This window comes from Cavia porcellus, unplaced genomic scaffold, assembly GCF_034190915.1.
Source record: "Cavia porcellus strain 051 isolate PalLab524CR breed Dunkin Hartley unplaced genomic scaffold, mCavPor4.1 scaffold_18, whole genome shotgun sequence".
In the NCBI taxonomy this organism is placed as follows: Eukaryota; Metazoa; Chordata; class Mammalia; order Rodentia; family Caviidae; genus Cavia; species Cavia porcellus.
In genome coordinates this window covers 11,125,331-11,148,631 of record NW_026947501.1, presented here as the reverse complement: position 1 = coordinate 11,148,631, position 23,301 = coordinate 11,125,331, and the positions used below count along the sequence as shown (strand labels likewise).

At 38.4% G+C, this 23,301-nt stretch overlaps 1 protein-coding gene across 5 annotated transcripts in view; it reads left to right on the top strand.

Moving 5' to 3' along the window:
* Positions 1–5,337: 5,337 nt before the first annotated feature.
* The window catches only part of Ppp4r3b (protein phosphatase 4 regulatory subunit 3B), a 75,355-nt gene continuing 57,391 nt past the window's right edge, over positions 5,338–23,301 (top strand). For 3 of the 5 annotated variants that reach the window (XM_063229423.1, XM_063229422.1, XM_063229421.1), the window contains exons 1-2: positions 5,339–5,703; positions 6,916–6,971. In XM_063229423.1, coding sequence (XP_063085493.1) covers positions 5,562–5,703; positions 6,916–6,971 — 198 coding nt within the window. In that variant the 5' untranslated portion in view covers positions 5,339–5,561. Of the gene's footprint in view, positions 5,704–6,915; positions 6,972–23,301 lie in introns of all 5 variants that reach the window. The other 2 variants (XM_063229424.1, XM_063229425.1) reach the window with 2 other exon arrangements.

Genomic DNA, 23,301 nt, shown 5'->3' with positions numbered 1-23,301 from the left:
ACTATCGAGAACATATAAAGAATTCAAAATATCAAACCTCCCAAATTCAAAGATCCAATCCAACAATGGACATCTGAGATGAATACACACTTCTAAGATGAAGAAATACAAATGGCAAATAAATACATGAGAAAATGTTCAACATCATTTGTCATTCAAGACATTAAATTAAAATAACACTGAGATTCTACCTCATCCAGAAAGAATGGCTATTATCAAGAAAGCCACCAATAACAAATGCTGGAGGGCTATGGAGAAAAAGGAACTCTTCTGCACTGTTCGTGAGAGTGTCGACTAGTGCAACTACTGTGGAAAGCAGTACAGAAATGCCTCAAAAGGTTAGGATTGCCGGGGTTGTAGCTCAGTGGGGCAGCACCTACGTGGCAAGCACAAGGCCCTTGTTTTCACTCAAGGCAACCTCCTCAAAAAACAATTCGGAGTCGAAGCTCTACTGACTTAGCTAATTCACTTCTGGGTATCCTCCCAGAATTTTTTCACAAGAATTAGAAACACCATACCACAGTGATATATGCGCACTCATGTTTATAGCAGCACAATTTGTAATAGCCAGATCATGGAAACAACCTAAATTCCCATCAAATGAAGTCTCAATAGAAAAGATGTGGTATTTTTATACAATGGAGTATTACTCAGCCATAAAGGATAAATTTGGGACTTTTATAGGTAAATGGATACAACTAGAGGCCATACTCATAAGTGAAACAAACCAGACTCACATGTGTAAACATAGTATTATCTCCCTAGTATGAGAAGCTGAAAGAAATTATACATATATATATAGTAGTTAAGATAGTTATACTACTAATTTCTCTTAAGTTCATTGAAAGGTTTGTGCTCATATTTGGACAAGTAAATGCTGGTATCTTGTACTCTGAGTAACTAATTTAAAGATAATAATATGCAATGTATTAACCATCGTTACCCTTTTATTATCTTGTTTTGAAATTTCCTTTTATTCTCTTTAAAGTTATAAAAACAAACAAACAAAAAAAAAGCTGCCTTGCTCTGAGCTTATTTCCACTCCCCTCGGTACAGGCAACTGCTTTTTCATGCTTTGAAGTCCCAACCTAACAGTAAGTTTGCCCCAACCTGTGGAGTCCTTGCGAGGGTTAAATCTCTCCCCCTAAAAGTGCCTAAATCAAAAAGTCTTACTTATTCAGTCTGAGCGCTATCTAATCCCATCCCAAATGTAGCCCTCTGTCTCCTGACAACACATACCAGCAGTCTTCTTCCTTTACCAGGTCCCCCTGCACTTCCCACACAGATCATGTGAGAGTTAAACCTCGTTACCTTAGCTTCGTAAGGGGAAATAAGAACAGCTGTAGAAGACAGCTTCCTGCAGAGAGGAAAGTACTTGTTCTTATTGGGAGGTATGACTTTTCCCTGCAAGCTCTGAGGGTCCAGAGGTGTCTCTATAGCCAAAATCTAAAGGGCACCCATCCATATTTCAAAGTGCCAGGCTTTGCTAACCAGGGCCTTTACTGCACAGCAGTGGCTATGCTGAGAATTCAGTATCTTTAGAGTTTTGTGACCATCAAATGCCAACATCTACTTTCCACTGTAAGAAATAGCCTCTTTCAATAAGCTTTGTTTCCTTTGTATCTTTTCCATATCTCAATCTCAATGAGTTTGTTTTTGGTTTTTTGTTTGCTTTTGAGACAGGATGTTGCTAACTTACTAAACTGCCCAGGCTAAATCTGAACTAGCAGTCCTCTCAGCTTCCCAAAGTGCTGAGATTACAGGACGGGTGAGCATCACCACAGCCAGCTCAGATGCTTCAGTTGTTACGCAATTCTCTTTTTTGGAATTGGAATGGTTTCCTACTACTGGTGAAATCTTCAGTAACAGGGTGGCTACATTGTTTCCAGTGTTATGGCTTGTATCTAGATGACCCCCCAAAATCTCATGCCATCATAGGTGGGGAGTTTCAAAGATGTCTGGATCTAGAGTGTGTGATACTGGGATTAACTGTGCCCCACATTGGGTGTGGGTGGCACCAAAAGGCTTACAGCCTGAGAAAATGTAAAGACAGCTTCTGCTGTTTCACTGCTGCTGCTTTTCTGCTTGCTTCTCACTGCTTTCCACCTGCCAATCATGGACTATTCCTCCTCTGCAGTGCATCTTTGCCATGCTACCCTGTGTTGGAACCAGCCAGCTATGAGCTGAAACCTCTACAAACTGTGAGCTAAATAACCCTTTGCTCCCGTAACTTGTGGGAATCAAATATTTTGTCTCAGCAACACGAAAAGTGACTAAGACAGCCAGAAACTAAATAAAGCCCTTCCTCAAACTCCTTACATACCTGTTTCCTTGCACCAGCTGGTGTACTACCTATGTCAGTTCTAGTCTTCAGAGAAGCAAATGCCAAGAGATTACCTTCCATCTGGGTTATCCCTCCATTTGGGTAATTGAGTCCAGCCTCTGTTAATTTAACCAAACTTAGATGGAAAATGTTCAGGAAAAAAAATGAATTTGTGCTCAAAAGATAGATTTTTTCATTAATCCCTGAACAATATAGTATAACAAGTATATAACATGCATTGTAATGGGTATTATAAATAATCTAGCGATGTCTTAAAAGTGTACTGGAAGATGTACTGAGTTATATGCAAAAAAAAAAACTCCATTCTATATAAAGGATCTTAGCATATACAGATTTTGGTATCTATCGTGGTCCTAGGACCAGTCCTCCAAGTTATGGAAAGACAACTGTATATACTGTATATATTCATATATATATATATATATATGTATATACTGTATATATTCATATATATATATATATTCATATATATATATATACATAAACATGTATGTTTACTTCTCTATGCATAGGCTGTCTCTGGAACAAGCTGTATAGTTTATGAGATCCCTGTTCAAGAATTATCAAAACTTCAAAGCCAGTGATAAGAGATCAGTAAAACAAGCACATGGCTCAATAGGTTACATTTCTGTGAAGCTGGTTGTGGTCAGGCAATGTGCACAGGAAAATGGAATAGTTTTGATTCCAAGAGGAAAATGAGTAGCACGATATAGGAACTGAAGAGACTTACTTTGTTTGGATTCTGCATCTTACTCTGCCTTCTAAATTTTGCACATGTAAAAGCACTATTTATGGGCCGGGGATTTAGCTTAGCAGCATAAGTGTCTGCCCTGGCAAGCGTGAAGTAGTGAGTTCGATCCCCAGTACCAAAAAAAAAAAAAAAAAAAAAAAGCACTATTTATCAGAATAACAGGGTTCACTGGGTAGACACTCTGGCTTTTTGTATGTGTGCCTCAACAAAAGACACTCTCCCAGGAAAATATTTGGTTGGGGTACATTTCTGCCCTCAGACTTAAGCAGGCAGCGTGCCTTGTGTCATCCTTGTATCACAAAGGGCCTTGCTCTGGCCATCTATACATGCATTTCCCAATGGGGTGAGAAGCCCATGAAATCAAGGGGATGTGTCTACATGGAGATAACTCTCCACTTAAGATTATTCACTTAACACCTTAAGAATTCCCTTCTGTAAAGGCTAAGTCTGCTTCCTAGGTTTGCCCAGTCCTCTTCCCAAGATCTGTCCTCCTTAGTAGCCAAGAAGTTACTGCAGTATGTCCAGTTAATATAAGCAGGCCTTAGAGAGAAGGCTGGGATATTCTCAAGACACTGGACTCAAAAATTGTCTATAAAAAATTTCTCTGGCTCTTTCACGACAGAAATGAAGCTGGGCATTGTGGTGCATGCCTGTAACCCCGACACTGGGCAGGATGAGGCAGGAGGATAACTGCAGGTCAAGGCCAGCCTGGGCTACAAAGTGAGTTCAAGGCCAGCCTGAACTGCATAGTAACACCTGGCAAAGAAGAAAGCAGAAGAAGGAAAAAGAGGAGGAGCAAGAGAGGAGAGGAAAAAGGCAGGGAGAGGGGAAGAGGAAGAAGAAAAAAAGATTATACTTTCACTAGCTCAACATATATTTTCCCTCACACCTATGACAACTATTCTGTACGTTACAACACCTTAAGTACATTTTCTGAGGTCCCTAATAATTTTTTTAAACCTATAAATTCAGATCTTGAAATTGTAATTTCTTTTAAACAGGCGCTCAGTTTGTGGAAGACACTTCACCGTAGCGGTGAAGAACGTTCACATGTAAGTAATCTGGTCAAAACAGAAGCATGCTTTGACAATCCCCCTGATAACGACTACAACTCCCAAAATGCACCGCAGCCTCAACGTAAGCAACTCACTGGTTTTCAGCTCAGGTCACCTGTTTACACTGAACACGCAGCTGGAGCAGCCAAAGGGCTTAGCTGTATTAAATTTAATGAACTACGTGCTACTATGGCCTAAAGCAAGGCATATCCACTGTACCATATGTGACTACGTGAGTGCAGCGATTTCCTCCCTTGCTCAGGAACTGCTGCCCACAAGAGCAATTTAAGATATCAAAATAGTACTCATTGAGTTAGCAAGGCAGATCCTCGCCACTTGGCCCACTTTATCTAGAATTACTCTGCAAGGCTAAAAACAAGCAATACAATACAAAGGGTATTTCATAAAGCCGAAACTTCGCTTTTCAATGGCCATCTACTACGAGAGCCCAACAACAAAACCCTTTGGCGGGAAATAGGAAATAGTCAACACACCTTTATAAGATACAGAATCGCCTTGCGATTTTAGTGTCCACAGAACATTTCCTGGACAGATCTTAACCGGAACAGATTCTACACCAAGAGTTAGTGCGTTTGGGTTCAGCTGAAAAGGCTCATTCCTTCGTCTTCACGCAAAGATTTAAACTTATGTTTCTGTTTCAGGCTGTCATGGTGTTTCCACTTGTTCTTGTACAAACACCTTTCTTTCTCTTTTGTTCCGGGATAGTCCTGTTCAAAGATGCCTGCTTCTGAAAATACCTTTGCTCTTTGTCAGCGTTGGGTCCCTACACTCGGAAACCTACAGATCAGCCGCCTTCCGCAGGGGGGCTTTGACGCGGCGCGGACCCGGACCTAGAACTCGCGAGAGCCTCCCACCAATCAAGATCCCGTGCCGGAGGCGGGCCTAAAGACACGGAAGTCTACTTAGGCCCGCCCCTTCGGCACGTAACTCGCTGCTCTTTACAGCTCGGGGCATCCTGGCTCTGGAAGCTCGTGTGGAGGATCAAGTGACGTGTTTTGAGCTCGCCGGCTGCCGTAGCCCCTGCGAGGGCAGCCCGTGTGAGCCTGCTAGAGGAGGAAGAGAAAGGCCGAGAGAGTCGAATTACAAGATGGCGGACCTGTAGTAGTTACGGCGGCGGCGGCAGGAGAGCGAGCTCTGGGGGGCGAAGGGAGGGGAGGGGAGGGTGGGTGCGCGCAGGGGTTAAGTGAGAGGTAACGGACGTTCTGAGCGAAGGGGTTTCGGTAATTCCCGTCACCCCTTCTCGCGGCTGAACTTTGGGAGCCATGGTGAACTCGGGCCTCTCCAGAGCTGCCGTTGCCACCGCCGCCGCTACCGTCTCCGAAGACTGAGGTTCCTGGAGGAGGTGAGCGAGGAGGCTGCGGCCAGAACGGTGGGGACAAAGCTACCAGCCATGTCGGACACACGGCGACGAGTGAAGGTGTATACCTTGAACGAAGACCGGCAATGGGACGACCGAGGCACTGGGCACGTCTCCTCCAGTTACGTGGAGGAGCTCAAGGGGATGTCACTGCTGGTCCGGGCAGAGTCCGACGGTAAGCCCGGCACTGCCGACGGAGGGCTCCGGCTGTGGTGCAGCCTGGGGTTCAGGCGCTGGGCCCGTTACTTTTAATCCCGTCTCCTGGGAGAGCGCCGGGCTGGGTCTGCTCTTCTGGATGGGGAAAACGAACTACTTTGGCTGGGTTTACCGCGGCGAGACGCGGATCCCGTTTCCCCCGCCTCCTGTCCGCGTTAGGGATTTGACCCCCTCCGGTCTGGTCCCTCCTCCTTTGCAGAGGTTTACAGCGTGCGGGTGAGAGTGGGGAGGAAGTAGTCAGCGGCGAGATAAGCATTTGCTGGCCCCGGGTAGCTGATTCCCTCTCCCGCTCTCCTTTAATTCTTATCCGTGATGAGGCTAGTGCAAAGCTTTAGTGAAACTTTTAGTGAGGACCTTTCTTCTTTGAACCAGTTTTGGCTACGAGCCTCACTACTGTCGCGAATGAAAACCAAAAAGGTTGTTTTTCTGGGATTCTTGCAGTCCGATGCCACCATACAGGTCAGGCTGCTTTCTTAAAAGGTGCTGGAAAAGTGGATACCTGATACTCTTAAGCAAGTTAGGTCACCAAAGCAGACTGTAAATTGGTATTTGTTGATTGTTAGAATTCGAGTGAAGTATTTTAAAATTATAAGATTTATGACTAAGTAAAATATCTTTTACGTTGTAATCAGAATGCCTCGGTTTGAGCAACTGATGTGTGCAAAAAAATAGGTAAATATATTCTTGACATATTTTGTACTCTTTTTTCAGTACTCAAAGAAATTTATTTCTACATAAGGTGTTCTTTTCTTTGAGTTAGTAGGATGAATTTTAGCACTAATTCATATACTGAGTGCGTAGGTTTCTGTCGTGATCTAATTTTTATTTGACTGGAAATGAAATAAACAGGTTTTGTTAAAATGCACTTTGACTTCAAGTCGTCACTCATACTTCAAAATTTTCATTTCAGTGAAACTTCAATAATCTCTTATCTCATCTTTGAATAGTATTAGGTAGATTTTTTTCCCTCTTTAAGGATATATGGGGATTGGATAGAATATTTTTAAATTATACCACAGCTCTGAGGAGAAAATTGAATGAGAATAATAGTATTTCAGATGTTCAGCTGGGTAGAGGGATGTAAAAGATTTGGTTTTTTAAAATGTGTGTTCATATACATTTTATTGAGGGTTTTATAATTTGAGACTGATAATTTTTTTTAATCTTTCAGGATCACTTCTCTTGGAATCAAAGATAAATCCAAACACTGCATATCAGAAACAACAGGCAAGTAGTTGTTTATCTTTAATTTGAAAGACCTCATCTGTGATCAAGGAAGTATTAATCTGGCAAAGATGGCAATGCTTTCCTGACAAGAAAAAAATACTTGGTAAATAAAGCTAGTGACCTTGTGTATTTCCCTTACAGGTTAAAAGTTTTACCCTGAAAAGTGAAAGTTTTTGTACTGGCACTAATTTATTATCTTTGAAGTGAGCCACTGTTAGTTTATATTAGAATACAATGTATTTGTTAAATAAAGTAAGCCGAGTCTCATTTATACCTTGTACACCAAACCTTTTATTCTGAATCACATTTGAAGGAAATGACATGAAAGAAAATTCAAAGGGGCATTTTTTTAAAGCAAGGAAAGCCTGTTCCTGAGGTGAAATTAGATCTTTGACTCAAGTGAGTTTTTGAAGGAGCATTTAAGTCCTGTTCTTTAATTGTTGTATTTTTTTTTTAATAATCAGGGGATACTTTACAAACTTATATTGAAAATTATGTAACATTTGTTTGTATTTATTGTCTTGGGAGAGAAAACCTGTGTTGTGTTTTAATATACATATTTAATCTAAAAATAGTAGCACGTTCAACATTTCTATTCTGTGAATGTTTTCATTTTTATTATGAAATATATCGAACTGGAAAGTAGTTGCAAATAATATAATGGGTATCTGTAACACCAACAGATTTAAGAATGTTAACATTATATTTGTTTCAAATTTTTTTGTAATATGACACATTACTGATACAGTTAAAGTCCCCTTTGTATCCATTCTATTTACCTATTCACTATCCTCTACATAGACAACACTGTTTGGAAGTTGATATGTATTCTTTTTGTACATGGTTTTATTATATCTTTTTCTGCATATGTATGTATTCATAAACAATGTGTAGTCTTTTGTGTTTAAAACTTTACTCAACTGCTATCATCCTCAACATGTATTCTGCAACCTGGATTTTTCAGAAAGTTTGAAGATGTATTTATGTTACCAATGTAGATCTAGCTGGTTTTTTTTAAAACACTGTGTTGTATTCTGATGTGTTATATACACCTATTAGGTATTTGGGTTATTTCCATTTTATGTGTAGTATATAAAGCAAATATGGCAGAAATTTTGGAAGAAAAAGATAAATTATTTTAGGATTATATTTATTATAACATCAAGCTTACTTCAAGGTCTATGAAAATTTGAATGCTACCAAATAAACAATTTACAATTGAAAGAATGAAATTGTGTCTATTGGACAGTTTTCAGTAGTGAAAGTTTTTTTACTGATCAATAACACTTGCAGTTTTTCAAAATATTTTAAATTTCAATTAAGATTTTTTTTCTCTACTTAGGATATTTTTTTTAAAAATTTTTGGCACCGGGGGTTTAGCTCAGTGGCACAAGTACCTGCCTGGCAAGTGTGAGGTCATGAGTTGAATCCCAGGTACAAAAATAAAATTTTTTTTGGTGAAAAATCCTATTAAACATTTGTTTTAAATTGAGCACCTAAAGATTTTTCCCCATACCTTAGACATTTTAAGATAAATTTAATTTGTTTTTTTTCTTACTTCTAGAGAAATACTGTTATTTTGTCATTTTTTTCTCTTTACATGAATATAAAATTGTCAAGAAATTTGACCCTTTTTAAATTTTGAGGGGGAAATTTGCTTCCTAACATTTCCCTACAACTTGAATTATGTGAATTCTTCTCAAATTGTTTACGTGGTCTTTTAGGTTTTATTGCTGTTGGAAAGATCACATCATGGCAAACGTTTATTTACAAAGTAGTGTCCCAACATAAATTAAAAATACACAGTGGTTCTGTGAATACTTTACAAATTTGGAGACATAGTTTCATGTGTATTACTTTCTTATAAAACTAGTTCCAGATGACTGGCATTTTTGTATGCATTTAAAATCTATAAAGTCATAAAGAACAGTATACTTAAAAATTTTGTGCTATTGGTAAATATTTTCTGTAACTAGTGAGTTGTTTTGTGTTTTTGGAGGGTTGTTGTTGTGTAGTGTTACTGGGCATTGAATCCAGAACCTCCACATTGAGGAGCTACACCTTCAACCCTTTTTTAATTTTTATCAGTAGCCATGGTTTGTCACTAAGCTGCCCAGATTGAACTTGAATTTGCCATTTTTCTATCTCAGCCTCCCAGAGTGCTAGGATTACATGTGTGTGTGTCACTACACTCTGTTTAAATTTTGGTTTTTTCGTAATAAATACAGTTCTTGTTATCACCAAAATTTTACTTAACACTTTTTATAAGTTATACAAATTAGGATTTTCAAATAATATTTTTATGTTTACTAGAAATGTTTTTAATGTCATCATCTATGTGTTTCACTAATCTTATTCGTGTTAATTTTTAATTAAAACTTAATTTTTTGGAGGGGACTGGGGATTTAGCTCAGCAGCATAAGCGCCTCTCTTGCAAGCCTGCAGTCGTGAGTTCAATCCCTGGTACCAATTAAAAATTAATTTTTAATTAGAATTAAATATTAGTGGATTTTAATTAAAAACTTGATTACAGACATTTATATGATATTTTGACAAAAGTACATTGAATAAATTCAGAAAGAAATATTTAATGTTCCTAATATTACAATTCTAAAATGAGCCAGTTACTGAATTGTTTGCTTAGAATACATCTTATTTTCTTCCAGAAGTTGAGTAGGCTTAAAATAAGAGTGAGTCAAATTGAATGTGAAATGACTAAATATCAGAAGTCATCGTTCAGTGACATTGCTTTCTTCCTTAATGTGTATGCTAAAGTTAATGGGGAAAAGATGTACTTTCCCAATAAATTTGTTGAGTATTTAAACATATATTTTGGAAAGAGATAAGAATGATTATACAATGCAGTATGAAATAAAATGCCTGATGTGTGTGTCAAGTTTTTAAGTTAACTGAAATGAATCCCACTGTTCTTAACTGAATCAAAAGCAGAATATATCCGGATATATAGACATAAAATTTTTTAGACACAGTTGTGTATTAATTGGGTTTAAGAGAAAAGTATACGAAAGTTGTCACCTCAGATTTATTGGGAGAGAAGAATGCAGAATGATAGTAAGATTGCTAATAAAGTGTTTTGATCCAGTCATCATTGAAGGCCTATGAAAGCATTGCACAGATAGGCAAATAGGGTATAGAAAGGTTAAAATTCCATACCAGGTGTGTGCCAATATAAAATATAAACTACAAATGTGCATTTCACAGCCATGGGCAATAGAAAATTAAGAGATGGGAGAAACTGATATAAGCTAAAATTATAAAGAAAAAGTTTATTATTGGTAAAAATTCCTGAAGGAATTTTGATAAGTTAGGAAATAATATACTGCTATGGAAGGTATTAAACCTGTTTGCAGTAGACATTTTTTGGAAGCTTGGCTTGCTAAATAAGAGACCCATTATAGATGCTGGTAAGAATCTAAAATGATGAAAACAATCCTATGTTTAAGGAAAACAGTGTGATTGTCATAAATAATAAGGGAGAAGGTTTAGGTAAAGCAAAAGAGCTTTGGGTTTAAAGACCTTTTGAATTAGGTATAAGAATGAAAGTCTTGAACTTGTCAGGAAGAAACAGCTCAGTATATTTTCAAGAAAATCTCTTTTTTTCCTATTCCCCTCTCTTCAATGCTTTTTCCCCTCCTTATTTACAAAGCTTTGTTTCTTTGGGGGGTGGGGGGGATTGAACTCACCACTACACACTTGCCAAGTAGGAACTTACTCCACTGAGCTAAATCCCTGGCCCCAAAGCTTTGTTTCTGTTTTTATCCTTCTGTTTGGTTTTGTTTTATTTTTCTTTTCCCTTCCATTCCTCCCCATAAATCCCCTTTCCTTTCAAAAGATTTTTCAATGATGTTTCTTTTCCACCTCAGGCTATTCATACCTTTATAAAGCCATGTACATGACCAGTTTCTTATATATCTTTTTAGAAGTATGCATATGTAAATAAATGCACAGCATCATATATATATACACATAAGTACATGAATAATGTGTATGTGTGTATATGTATATATGCTCCTTTTGTTGTATGTGATAACATACTATTTACTTTTGTGTGCCTTTGTTTTCATTTTCATTTGAAATATAGTAGAATATATGGAGACTCTTACTTACAATACACTCTTGGGATCAAAAATACAGTAAGAGTTTGGGAAAGGAGTCACTGACTAGTTTCAATTTTTAAAATGCAATTTGAAAACTTCTCAAGAGTTTCTAGCAGAATAACAGCCCAAAATACTTAATAAATCAATCTGGAATTGGAGGGGCAATAAGTGTGAGACAAGTTGAGAGACTGCTGTATAAATCCACATAGAAGGTAATATTAGATTAGGGTGATGAGGGTGTTGGGTATGAGGGGTATTTTGGTGTAGAATTGGCACATGGTATTCAGAAAGTAGGAAGATCCAATAAAGTGGAAGGATAAGCAGTTAGACTAGAGAATAAGAAAAGTATTCAAACCAACAAAGAATTTCAGTAAAGAGATAAGCACCAGTCAGCAAGTGGCTTCCATATCCTATAAGATTAAGACAGAAAATATTCTAGAGTTAGGATGTAAGAATATAGCTGAGGGCCAGGTACAGGGGTGTGCATCTGTAGTCCCGGCACTCAGGCGGAAGCAAGAGGACTGCTTGAGTTTGAGGTCAGCCTAGGCTACATAGTGAGTTCAAGGCCAGGTTTAAATACATTGAGACCCCATGTCAGAAGAGAGAAAAAATATAGCTCAGATGAAAATAAACATGAAAATGGCATATCTGTATCTTAAAATTGATAAAACAGGATATTGGTTGTTCAACCTCAGGATTGATACAGATTCAAGTACTGCATTTAAATGACAGCATAAATTTGCAATGAAGAATCTTTGCTGTTAGGAATGTAGCTCAGGGGCCAGGGATTTAGCTCAATGGAGTAAGCACTCGCCTGACAAGCGTGAAGTCATGAGTTTGATCTCTGGTACCAAAAAAAAAGAATGTAGCTCAGATGCAGAAGCAGAGGAAGTGAATGATTAGTTAGATTTAGTGATAGGTAAAAGGGCTTTCTGGGTGATTGTTTGGAACAGGACCAAGGGTATCTTTGGGAATCAAGTGGAGAAAGATCTTTCTTATTTGGGCATCAAGGCGTGCTTAAAATGTTGCAGGGAAGATCAGGAAGCAAGATGTTAGAAAAAAACTGGTTCACGTATATGGTGTTATAGCAGAAATAGGAATTAAGACTCTGGCATATTTTAGTTTTTGAGTTCTGTTACCCTATCTCATGGTAACTGGGAAATAATATATGAAAATGCTTTAGCATAATTCCTTTAAAAAACTCCTTAAGGGGACTGTATTCATAATAATTTTATAGTCTTGATGAAGGAAAATCAAAGAGTTTAAATCAGCCATGCATGTCACACACATTTAATCAAAGCACTGAGGAAGACTGAGATAAGAGGGTTGGAAGTTTGAGTTCCACTAGGGTATTTTAACCAGACTTGGTCTCAAAAAGGGTTAGGGATTGTTGTAGTCAGGAGTTGTACACAGGGAACAATTAAGATCAAGACGTGCAGTTTATAATATTATTTATAATGGTCACCGGAAGTTAACACAGGAGAATGCAGGAAATCTATTCACAACACCAAAGACATAGATTATTTAGTCAAGAGCCTAAACCCCACAGCAGTGTCCCACATGAGTCCAGATAAAAACCCAGAGCTCAGGACAATGCCTCCCATGAGTCCAACTGGAGGTCCAGAGCCTACAAGAAGGACTCACGCCAGTCTCTTTTATGGATCTGTGCCAGGAAGACCCAAGGGACAGCGGTGGAAGCCAGAAAGTATGCCAGCATGATGAAGGAGCTGTGCTAGTGGGATGAGGGTTTTACGCTGGAGCCGAGAAGTCACACAACAAAGACCAGGGCTACCCTGAAAGGCACTACAGCCATCCTCAGCGACACAGAGGCCCCGAGCTCCTCCTATGACAAGCACAGTAGGATATGTGCCAGGAAGCAGCTTGACAAGTTCATCCTGGAGACCAAGCAGTACATGTCTTCCCCTCCGGAGCCAGGAAGCAGTGCTCAATATGAGGACCAAAGCTTCTCCAGGAGAACCAACAGCTCAAACAGCAACTCGTAGGAGAACCCACAGTGCCTCCTTAACACCTCAACCCTCAACACCTCCCTTCTTCTCCACCTATTTATCCTGGCAACTTTTTTCAGGTGGAGCATCTTCACTCAATGCCATGCTGATGTAATCCAGCTGGCATTAAGTTGACTACCAGTTTTTAATCCATAACAGGGATTATAGCTCAGTGATAAAATCCCCTGTGTTTAAGTCAAGGAAAAGAACTACTAACAGATTACATGCATTATTTGTTACTCTTACTCATTTTCAAACTTTTATTTTTAAATAGGTTTTATAAATACACTGATATTTTAATTTTATACACATACTTTAGCTTTTGGAAAACTTCAGCCTGTGTGTACTAAATTTTATGTAAATCTTTAGTGTCAGATACGAGGTTAGTCTGACTAGTGGTTAAAATCTCAACTATTTCATGGCTAAAGATTATTCACAAATGAAACAGATCAGTACCAAGAGGAAGAACTGAGGAGAAAAAAATGACTTACCCCTTACTAAATGCCTGTGGAACAGAAAACTTTTTCTTTAAAAGCGATATTATGTATCAAGTTTTAAGTAAATTTTCAGGTGCCATTAGACCCTTGATTAGGAACCTATAATTTAAGTAATATTCAGCTATGGAATATGGTGATTTTTTTTGTTTGTTGTTTGGTCATTTTATGATACTAGACATTGAATCCTGGGTTTTTGCCCTGAGCTACATCCCAGCCTTCTTTATTTTTTATATCAGTGATTTACAAATTAGTCCCAGTTGGCCTGAAACTTAACATCCTCCTGCTTCAGTCTCCCAAGTAGCTGGGATTATAGGCATGCGTAATCACTCCTGGCCTATACTCAACTTTTTGATTGTTTTTAAAGATCTCTACTAGATATAACTAACCTTTTTGTATCTTCCTACAAACTCGATTAGAATCTGGTTTCCATAGGGACACAATAATGATGAAATAATTTAGTTACTTGAGGAAAACACTTAAGCTTTTGGTTTAAACTGAATCATTAATAATGTCTCAAAGAGATGAAACTATTTGTCATGCATAAATAAGCAAGTAGTATATTAATCACAAAGTACAGGTTTGAAAACAAACTTTACTGTGAGATCTTGGCCTTTTGGATTTGCAGGAGATGCTGCCATTTGACATTCTGTTTTGAGCATTCTTGTGCCATTTCTATGCATTCTCCCCTGGGAGCTTTTATTCTGTTACATGGAAAATAAATTCTAAGCAGTGTTTCTTCTGGGTATTTTATTATAGAGATGTGAGGTTTAGAACAATAGATGGAAATTTCATACTGTAGTGATACTTCCTTATCTCTTTTAAACTTAACTAGAGATACAGTTAGATCGCGTCTCAGATTTGACTTACCAAAAGAAATACTTGGTACCCCTGATAAAAATAAGAGGGTTGGTTTGGTTTGGCTTGGCTTAGGTTTGGTTTGGTTCGATTTGGTTTGATTTGATTTGACTTAGGGTCTCACTGTGCTACCCTGGCTGGCCTGGCTCAACTATACTCTTGCTTTAGCCTCCTGAGAAGCTGGGATTATCGGCACGTGCCACCGCCCTAAACTGTTTTGGTTTTGATTATTGGTTTTTGTTTGACCATGCTGGAGACTGAACCCAAACTAACACTGAGCTGTGGCCCACAGCGAGAAAGTAAGGATTCTTACAACCATTTCTCAAGGTCATTCTTTGCATTTTGAAAGGACTATATAAATTTCACTAGTTTCATAGCTTTGTCTGGATCAGGGAAAAGAATGTAAGTTAAGAATAGGAAGAAAAGCGGGGCATAGTAGCACAAACCTGCACCCTAATATTTGGGAGACTGGGCAGGAGGTTTAAGGCGAGCCAGGGCTTCATTGCAACACCCTGTCTCAAAAAAAGAAAGGAACAAAAAAATGATGAAAAAACTTGAGTTTTGTTAATGTTTAGTAAACAGTAAATCAAGTGTCTATATCAAAAACGTTCATTATATTCTGAAGGAAAAATAACATTTTATGAAGAATTGCGAGTATGGTAGCCAGGCTGTCCTAACCCTATCAAAATGGATAAGTACCTTACAAGTGTTTGAAACAGTTGCTAATGAAGATCAAATGATTGGACTTTCTTTTACACTCCTAGTGTTACCTGTAACCTTGTCAACCTTGTAGCAACAAAACAATAATGTAATACCTCTGAAAAGAAGTTGCGCTCCCAGTTAGGCTTGGTGTCACAGGCCTGTAATCCCAGCACCGGGGTACTGAGACAGAAAGATTGCTGTCTTTGAGGCCAGCCTGTACTATATGGTCAGTTCAAGGCCAACTTAGACTACATAGTGAGACCCTGTCTCAAAAGAAGAAAAGAAAGTTGCTCTCCTAAAAAGTTCAGTTATTAAATGGATGATTTTTACATATGCATGTTTCATTGAGGGGTAGGTTATGCCCTGGTCTTGACATGCTGTTCTGGAACCGTTATATCTCAAACACTTAAAATTTTTGCCTATTTTGTTTTTATATAGCCCTTCTATTTCTACTTTAGTGTGTTTTACAAAATTTCAGTAATACTGTGTTCTTATGTATACATATAAATACACTGAGGTGCACAAAAGTTTTGGACATCACTGTTTATAAAGCTGTTTTGAGGAGACCATGAAGATGACACCTCAGAGACTAAGGGGACTACAAGGAGCCTGGGTGGTTGCTTTAGTGAGTAGAGTAGGACTGAATTTTACATTTTCTGTATGTACAAGTTCTTCACAAGAATTTGTGAAAATATATATATATATATATATATATATATATATATATGTATGTATGGTGGGAAGAATTACAGGACCTGATAAAATTTTAAGAGAACTTTGGTGGAAAATTTCCCTATCGAGAAGCATAGACAGGAAGAGGGTAGAACAGATTTCCAGCTATTCTTACCTGATTATAAGCAAATAATTAACATGAGACCTGAATTAATTAAAGGGTGGGGTGTTTGGGAGATTTTGGTACTGGGGATCAAACTCACAACCTCGCTCTTGCCAAGTAGCCGTTTATGCCACTGAGCTAATCCCTGGCCCAATTAAAGAGTTTTTTGATTGACTGGTTAGAGCCAAAAAGTACTGACATTTTCAAGACTGTCTTATATTAATTTAGGGTTCACTTTTAGTTTTATATTAATATCAGATCAGAATATTTATGAATAGTCATTTGGATGATTAATAAGTGGAAAATATTTTGTAAATTATATTTTAGTACAATGTAAAACTCAATTCTTGTGCTGGACATGATGGTGTAAGCCTATAATCCCAGCACTCAGAAGGCTGAGCCAAGAGGATTACCCAAATTCAAGCCAAGCCTGGCTTACATAGTGAGACTGTGTCTCAAAACAAAACCTCATGTTTAAATTCAAAGTTTTAGCCATATCAAATTTTACCATGTTTTCTTAAAAAAATTGTTCATTTGAATATTGCATAGTGATTTTAGTATTTAAATGTATGTATGCATGTCTTTGAATCTAAATTCAAACTTAGTTTCTTTAGTAGGGGTGTAAGAGAACATTCTAGGAAAGCACTTACCAAACCTTGATTTAATTTTTCTACAACCTACCCTGCGGAGCATAACACTAGATTCCAGTAACACATCCCTGTATTACTGTAAACTTTGTGATTTTAGCATAATAGTAGTCGGCTGTGTATCTCAGTAGGTGAGGGATACAGGAAGCAATTGTTGTGTTTACCCACTTGGTAAAACAAACGGCAAGGTGTGTGCACATGTGCTAAAGTGTATATTATGGTTTGTGTCTGGGTGTTCCAAAGGCTCATGCAGTCACGGAGGTAGCTGAATCTACCATTTGTGGTTACTTCATTGTCTGGCACTGGGATTGGCAGCGTGAGTGCTGCATCCACACAGGGTGGCTAGCTTTTGTACAGTATAAGTGAGGGAAGAACTTTTGCCCTTTTACTCTTGTCACTTGTGGCTGCCATGAATGGCTACAACTTGGCCATGTTACTCTGCTTTGGAGCCAGCTGAGTATGGACTGAAACCTCCAAAAACTGTAAGCTAAATAAATGTCTCCTTCCTTAACTTTGGGCATGAAGTACTTTTTCTTAGCAATCAACAAAAAGTAAGACAGAATTTGGTACCAGAAGTGGGATTGTTGCTATAACTGTACCGAACCATGTGGTTCAAGAGCCTTTGGGAATGGCTTGTGGGAAGAGTTTGGAAAGGTTCAGAGATGTTGCCTGAAGGAGTAGCCTTGGAACAGCTTAGGCTGTTCTGTATGGGAAATTCTGGTTAGAGTTCAGAAGACCAGAAAACCCGTAAAGTTCAGGCTCAGAAGGTTTCTACTAGGGGAGACTACATTAGGTGCTGGACTCCAGATGAATGTGTGTTACAACTTGGCAGGAAGTTTGTCTGCATTTTGCCCATGTCCAAAGACTTGGCCTGAGACTGAGATTAAGGGCAGTGGACTAATTAATCTGGCAGAAGAAGTTTCAAGGAGGTCGAATGTTGGAGCAGTGGCTTGGCTGTCATTGGGAGCTTTTAGCCAGATTTATGTTATGAATCAAGAGCAAAGAGGCCAGCAGGATGACTTAAAACATTGTGAGTTTGGCCAGAAAGAAAGCTCCAGTAAAGCTGTGAACTATAAAAATACAGCTGAAAATCTCAATTGCTGAGAAGGAACCTAAGAATGCAAAAGATGGCCTGGGAGCATCACCAGAAGTTGTGACAAGTCTCTAATTTGAAGCCTCTAAATTGCAAAAGTGAAAGACTTGGGTTTGAGGAGAAAGCTGCAAAGTGCCATGTTCCAGAATGGTAGCAGAGGCCACATGAGGTTCCAAAATGGCAGCAGCCACACCGGGTTCCAGAATGGTGGCAGCATATAGAATTTGTTCCTCAGTGAAGTTCAGAGTGCTTAGCAATTCAGATACTCAAGTCCTACAGCCAAGAGAGAGGAAAGCCTGATTACTGCTCCAGCTGGCAGCAGACTTCAGCATCATCCATGTGGCACTGGTTTTAGACACATGCAGAATATAAGAGTTCTGAGGTTAAGGTAGCTTCACCCCAATTTCAGAAGGCCTGGGAAGCCAGGCAGTGTGCCCATGAGAAGGCAGTGCATAAAGCTGTGAGTGTGAAGCCAGAGATGCAGTGGACAACCCAGAAGTTTGGAAAGTCATAAGTGTGAATCATCTGAAGAAAACTGTAAGAACTGAGCAGAGTGGGCCTAAGAAGCTGTGGGAGCTATAACCACCAAAAGTGCCATGGGGATGGAGTTGCTCAAGCCCTTTTGTGCTCACAACCAGATTATTTCAGATGTGGAGTGGGATTCCAGGACTTAATGTTTGCCCTGCTGGTTTTTAGACTTGCTTTTGACCCAATCCTTCATACCTTCCTGTTTGTAACTATTGGAATGAGAATGTTTATCTTGTGCATTGCATGTTGGAAGTGCTTAACTTTGTTTTCATTTGTACTGGGGGTTTAGCTAAGAGTTTGCCTCATATCTCCCCAAAGACTCGGGACTTGGACTTTTCAGCAGTGCTGAAACTTATTAGGACTTTGACAACTTTTGGAGGTGGACTAAATGTCTTTTACATAAAGGATATACATGGAGGACCAGGGATGGAATGTTATGGTTTGTGTCTGGGTGTCCCCCCAGAACCTCATGCAGTTATGAAGGCAGCTAAATTTTTTGTGATTGGTTCATTGTCTAGTGCTTGGATTAGCAGTGAGTGCTGCACCTGCCCAGGGGTGGGTAGCTATAATACAGTATAAGGATAGGAAGGAGGCATGCCTTTCGCCCTTTTGCCCTTTCTGTCTTGTCACTTGAGGCTGTCCTGTATGGTACCCCTTAGCCATGCTACTGTGCCTTGGAGCCAGCTGACTATGGACTGAAACCTCCAAAAACTGTAAGCTAAATAAACCTTTCCTTCCCTGATTTTGGATGTTGGGTATTTTGTCTCAGGAATGAGAAAAAGTAACCAAAACAGCATCAAACACAAGTGATGCCCTGTCTTAACAAGTTTTACATATGTGTACCTGAGCATCAGAGAGGATACACCCACACCACTTGTAAGATCTGGTTTTTAAATTTTTTTCTTTTGATTTTTCTGTTAGTAGTAGTTCAATAAAGTACAATGGCACATAAAAAGCCAAATTTGCAAATCTAGAGAAAGTCAAAAGTGAATCATCAGATTACTCTTGCCGTGGATGATGAAGATGATAATCTATTACGGTAAAATACGTATTTTCATAACATAAAAGTGGTCTGAGTATGTAGGATGATGATGATGACTTTGACATTGGCCATGTGAGCCAAAGCTCTTATAATGGTGAAATGAAACAAAAATTGACTAATATAGACATAGGGAATGCAGACCTCTTTGTTTCATATGACAGAGAAAACAGCAATGTTAGTAACATGTTTGAATAGTCAAAATAGGCCATACTCAGGCTGATGGGGAGAACCAGATGCAAACCCTCTCTCATGAGTTGGTGCCATTTGCAGACTGCAAGGAGGAGAACAAGAAGCTAAGACCTCCTGTGAGTCAGCGCCATGTGCAGGCTGAGGAGAGCCAGATGCCAGTCCCTTCTGGCACCTAAGCAAGGAGACAAGAAGAACCAATGTCTCCCTTAGCCCTCCTTCTCCCCTGAAAGTGACCACTTGATCTGGAGAAACACAGGCTGTGATGATAGCTAATGTAAAAATACAACTCAATGCTTGTAGTGTTTAGTGTCTCATTGACTCCAGATTTATAGCAGGTAGTCTGATCATCTGTTCAGAGGATAACTACACACAGTGTAGCATACATGGGAGATTGCCTTCTGAAGACGGTGGCCTTTGTTAATTCCCTGCTGTTTTGAAATCCTGTATCATTGTTTTGTTTGGTTGGGTTGTATTCTGTTTTATCTTAATTTTGTTAGTTTATCTTAATTTTGTATCTGATGGCATGGGCAGCTATTTCACCAATAACAAGATATAGTAACCATTTTGGATTTACTATTTTGAAGTCCTGTATTGCTTTCATTGTTTTTTTGTTTGTTTGTTTGTTTGTTTTGTTTTATTCTGTTACTGTTTTGTTTCATTTTACTATCTTGAAGACAACCAGAGGCATTATGGTAACCAACGTTATCGATTCTCATAAACTTCTTAGTTCTACGCGTGCATGAGTCTCTCTCTACATGTGTTCCTATCCTTTCTGTATTAGAAGACAAGAGAAAACAAATTCCTAGAAAAACACAAAACAAAAAGGGCATATAAACAATAGCAAAGAGCCCAGAACACTGACAATATAGACTTTCAAAACAAGGTGGTATGAGCATAACTTAAGGTGGTTATTTTACATAATGATCTTCAAGAGTTCCTCAGATCACTATACAATAATATGCACAATTGTTCCAATCCTATAAATGTTAACTATCTCAATGTGATCATTCTTTATAGCTGAGTAGTACTCCATTGTATAGAAACACCACATCTTTTTTATCCATTCCTCAGTTGATGGGCATTTAGGTTGTTTTCAAGATCTGGCTAATACAAATTGTGCTGCTGTAAACATGGGTACACATATAGCACGGTGGTATGATGTTTTCAGTTCTTCTGGGAATGTGCCCGGAAGTGGAATACCTGGATCCAGTGGGACCTCCAATCCCAGCTTTTTGAGGATTCTCTAGACTGACCTCCATAATAGTTGCACCAGTCTACGCTCCCACCAACAGTGCAGGAGAGTTCCTTTTTCCCCACAGCTTCTCCAGCATTTGTCATTGATAGTTTTCTTAAAACTGGCCATTCTTTCAGGAGTGAAATGCAATGTGGTTTTTATTTGCATTTCTCTAATGACCAATGATGCTGAGCATTTTTTCATGTATTTATTTGCCATTTGTATTTCTTCATCTGAGAATTGTGTATTCATCTCAGATGCCCATTTTTGGAATTGGTCTTTGAATTTTGGGGGGCTGATTTTTTTTAATTTATATTTCTAGACACAAGTCCTTTGTCTGAGGGACACTAAGATTTTTTCCCAACTTGTGGGTTTTCTTTTGGCTATGCTGGAGATTTCTTTTGGCATGCAGAAACTCTCTAATAAGACGTGATCCCAGTTATTGATTCTGGGAAGTATTTCCTGTGCAGTTTGATTCCTGTTCATGAATTCTCTACCTACTTCTGTCTTCAAGATATCTACCTACTTTTGTCTTCCAACAAATTTAGTATTTCTGTTTTAATATTTAGATCTTTGATCCATTTTGACTTTAGTACATGGTGGTAGGCATGGGTCTGGTTTTAGTTTTTGGCATATGGAGAGCCGGTTTTTCTAGCACCATTTATTGAAGAGACTTATTTTTCTTCCAGTGGATGTGTTTGGCCCCTTTATCAAAGATAAGGTAGCTGAGTGTGTTTGTAGTTGTAGTTCTATCTTCTAATCTTTTCCATTGATCTTCAGGTCTGTTTTTATTCCAGTACCATGCTGATTTTATTACAGTAGCTTTGTAGTATAACTTCAAGTCAGGGATTGTGATGCTTCCTGCCTTGCCTATGTTGCTTAGAATTGCCTTTGCTATTCTAGGTCTCTTGTGGTTCCAGATGAATTTCAGGAGTGATTTCTCTAGATCTGTGAGATATACTGGTAGCATTTTGATTGGAATTGCATTAAATCTGTATAACAGTTTTGGGAAAATGGCCATTTTCACAATGTTTGTTCTTCCTATTCATGAACAAGCGATGTCTTTCCATTTTCTGAGGTCCTCTTCAATTTCCATTTTAGGGTGTTATCATTTTCCCTGAATAGATCTTTTGCTTCTTCTGTTAGATTAATACCTAAGTATTTTATTTTGTTGGGTGCTGTTGTAAAACGTGTGGCTTCTTTTATTTCTCTCTCAGTGGTTTTATTGTTAGTGTATAGGAATGCTGTTGATTTGTGAGTGTTGACTTTGTATCCAACTACATTACTGAATTTACTCATTATATCTAGGACTCTTTCAACGGAGTTTTGGGGGTCTTCTATGTAGAGTAACATGTCATCTGCAAATAATGATAACTTATTCTTGTCCTATCCTTACTCCTTTTGTTTCTCTCTCTTGTCTAATTGGCCTGGCTAGTATTTCCAGTACTATATTGAATAGGAGCGGTGATAATGAACAACCTTGTCTTGTTCCTGATTTTAGGGTAAAAGCTTTCAGTTTTTGGCCATTTAATATGATCCTGGCTGTTGGTTTGTCATAGATGGCTTTTATCATATTGAGGTAAAGATCATCTATTCCAATTTTCTCTATAAGGTTTTTATCATGAATAAGTGTTGGACCTTATCAAAAGCTTTTTCTGCGTCTATGTAAATGATCATGTGGTTCTTATTTTTGGCTCTATTGATATGGTGGATTACATTTATTGATTTGCATATGTTGAACCATCCCTGCAAGCCTGGGATGAATCCCACTTGGTCATGGTGTATAATCTTCTTGATGATTTGCTGCATTCTGTTTGCCAAAATCTTGCTGAAAATTTTTGCACCTATGTTCATTAGGGAGATTGGCCTGTAGTTCTCTTTTTGGTTGGGTCTTTCTCAGGTTTGGGTATTAGAGTAATGTTTGCCTCCAGGAATTAATGAGGGAGAATTATTTTCCTTTCAGTTTCATTGGAGAGTTTGAGGAGTGTCAACATTTAAATCTTTGAATTTCTTGTAGAATTCCTCAGTGAATCCATTTGAACCTGGGCTTTTCTTTGTTGGTAGGGATTTAATTGCATTTTCAATTTCATTCATAAAATTGGGTTATTCAGAAGTTTTACATCTTCTTGATCCAGCTTTGGTAATTCATATGTTTCTAGGAATCTATCCATTTCTTCTGTGTTGTCAAGGCTATAAGAGTAGAGGTTTTCAAAATAGGTATTTGATCTTCTGTATTTCCACGGGGTCTATAGTGATTTCACCCTTTTCATTCCTTGTTGCATGAATTTGAAGGTTTTCCTTTTTTAAAAAGGTTGGCTAGAGGCCGGTCAATTTTATTTATTCTTTCAAAGAACCAACTTTTTAATTCATTGATTCTTTGTATTGTTTTCTTAGTTCCGATTGCATTGATTTCTGCTCTGACCTTTATAATTTCCTCCCTTCTTGTGGCTTCGGGCTTGACTTGCTCTTCTTCTTCTAGATGTTTGAGGTGTAACATTAGATTGTTGATTTGTGTTTGTTGTTTTCCTGATGTGGGAGCTCACCACAATAAATTTTCCTCTGAGGACTGCTTTCATTGCATACC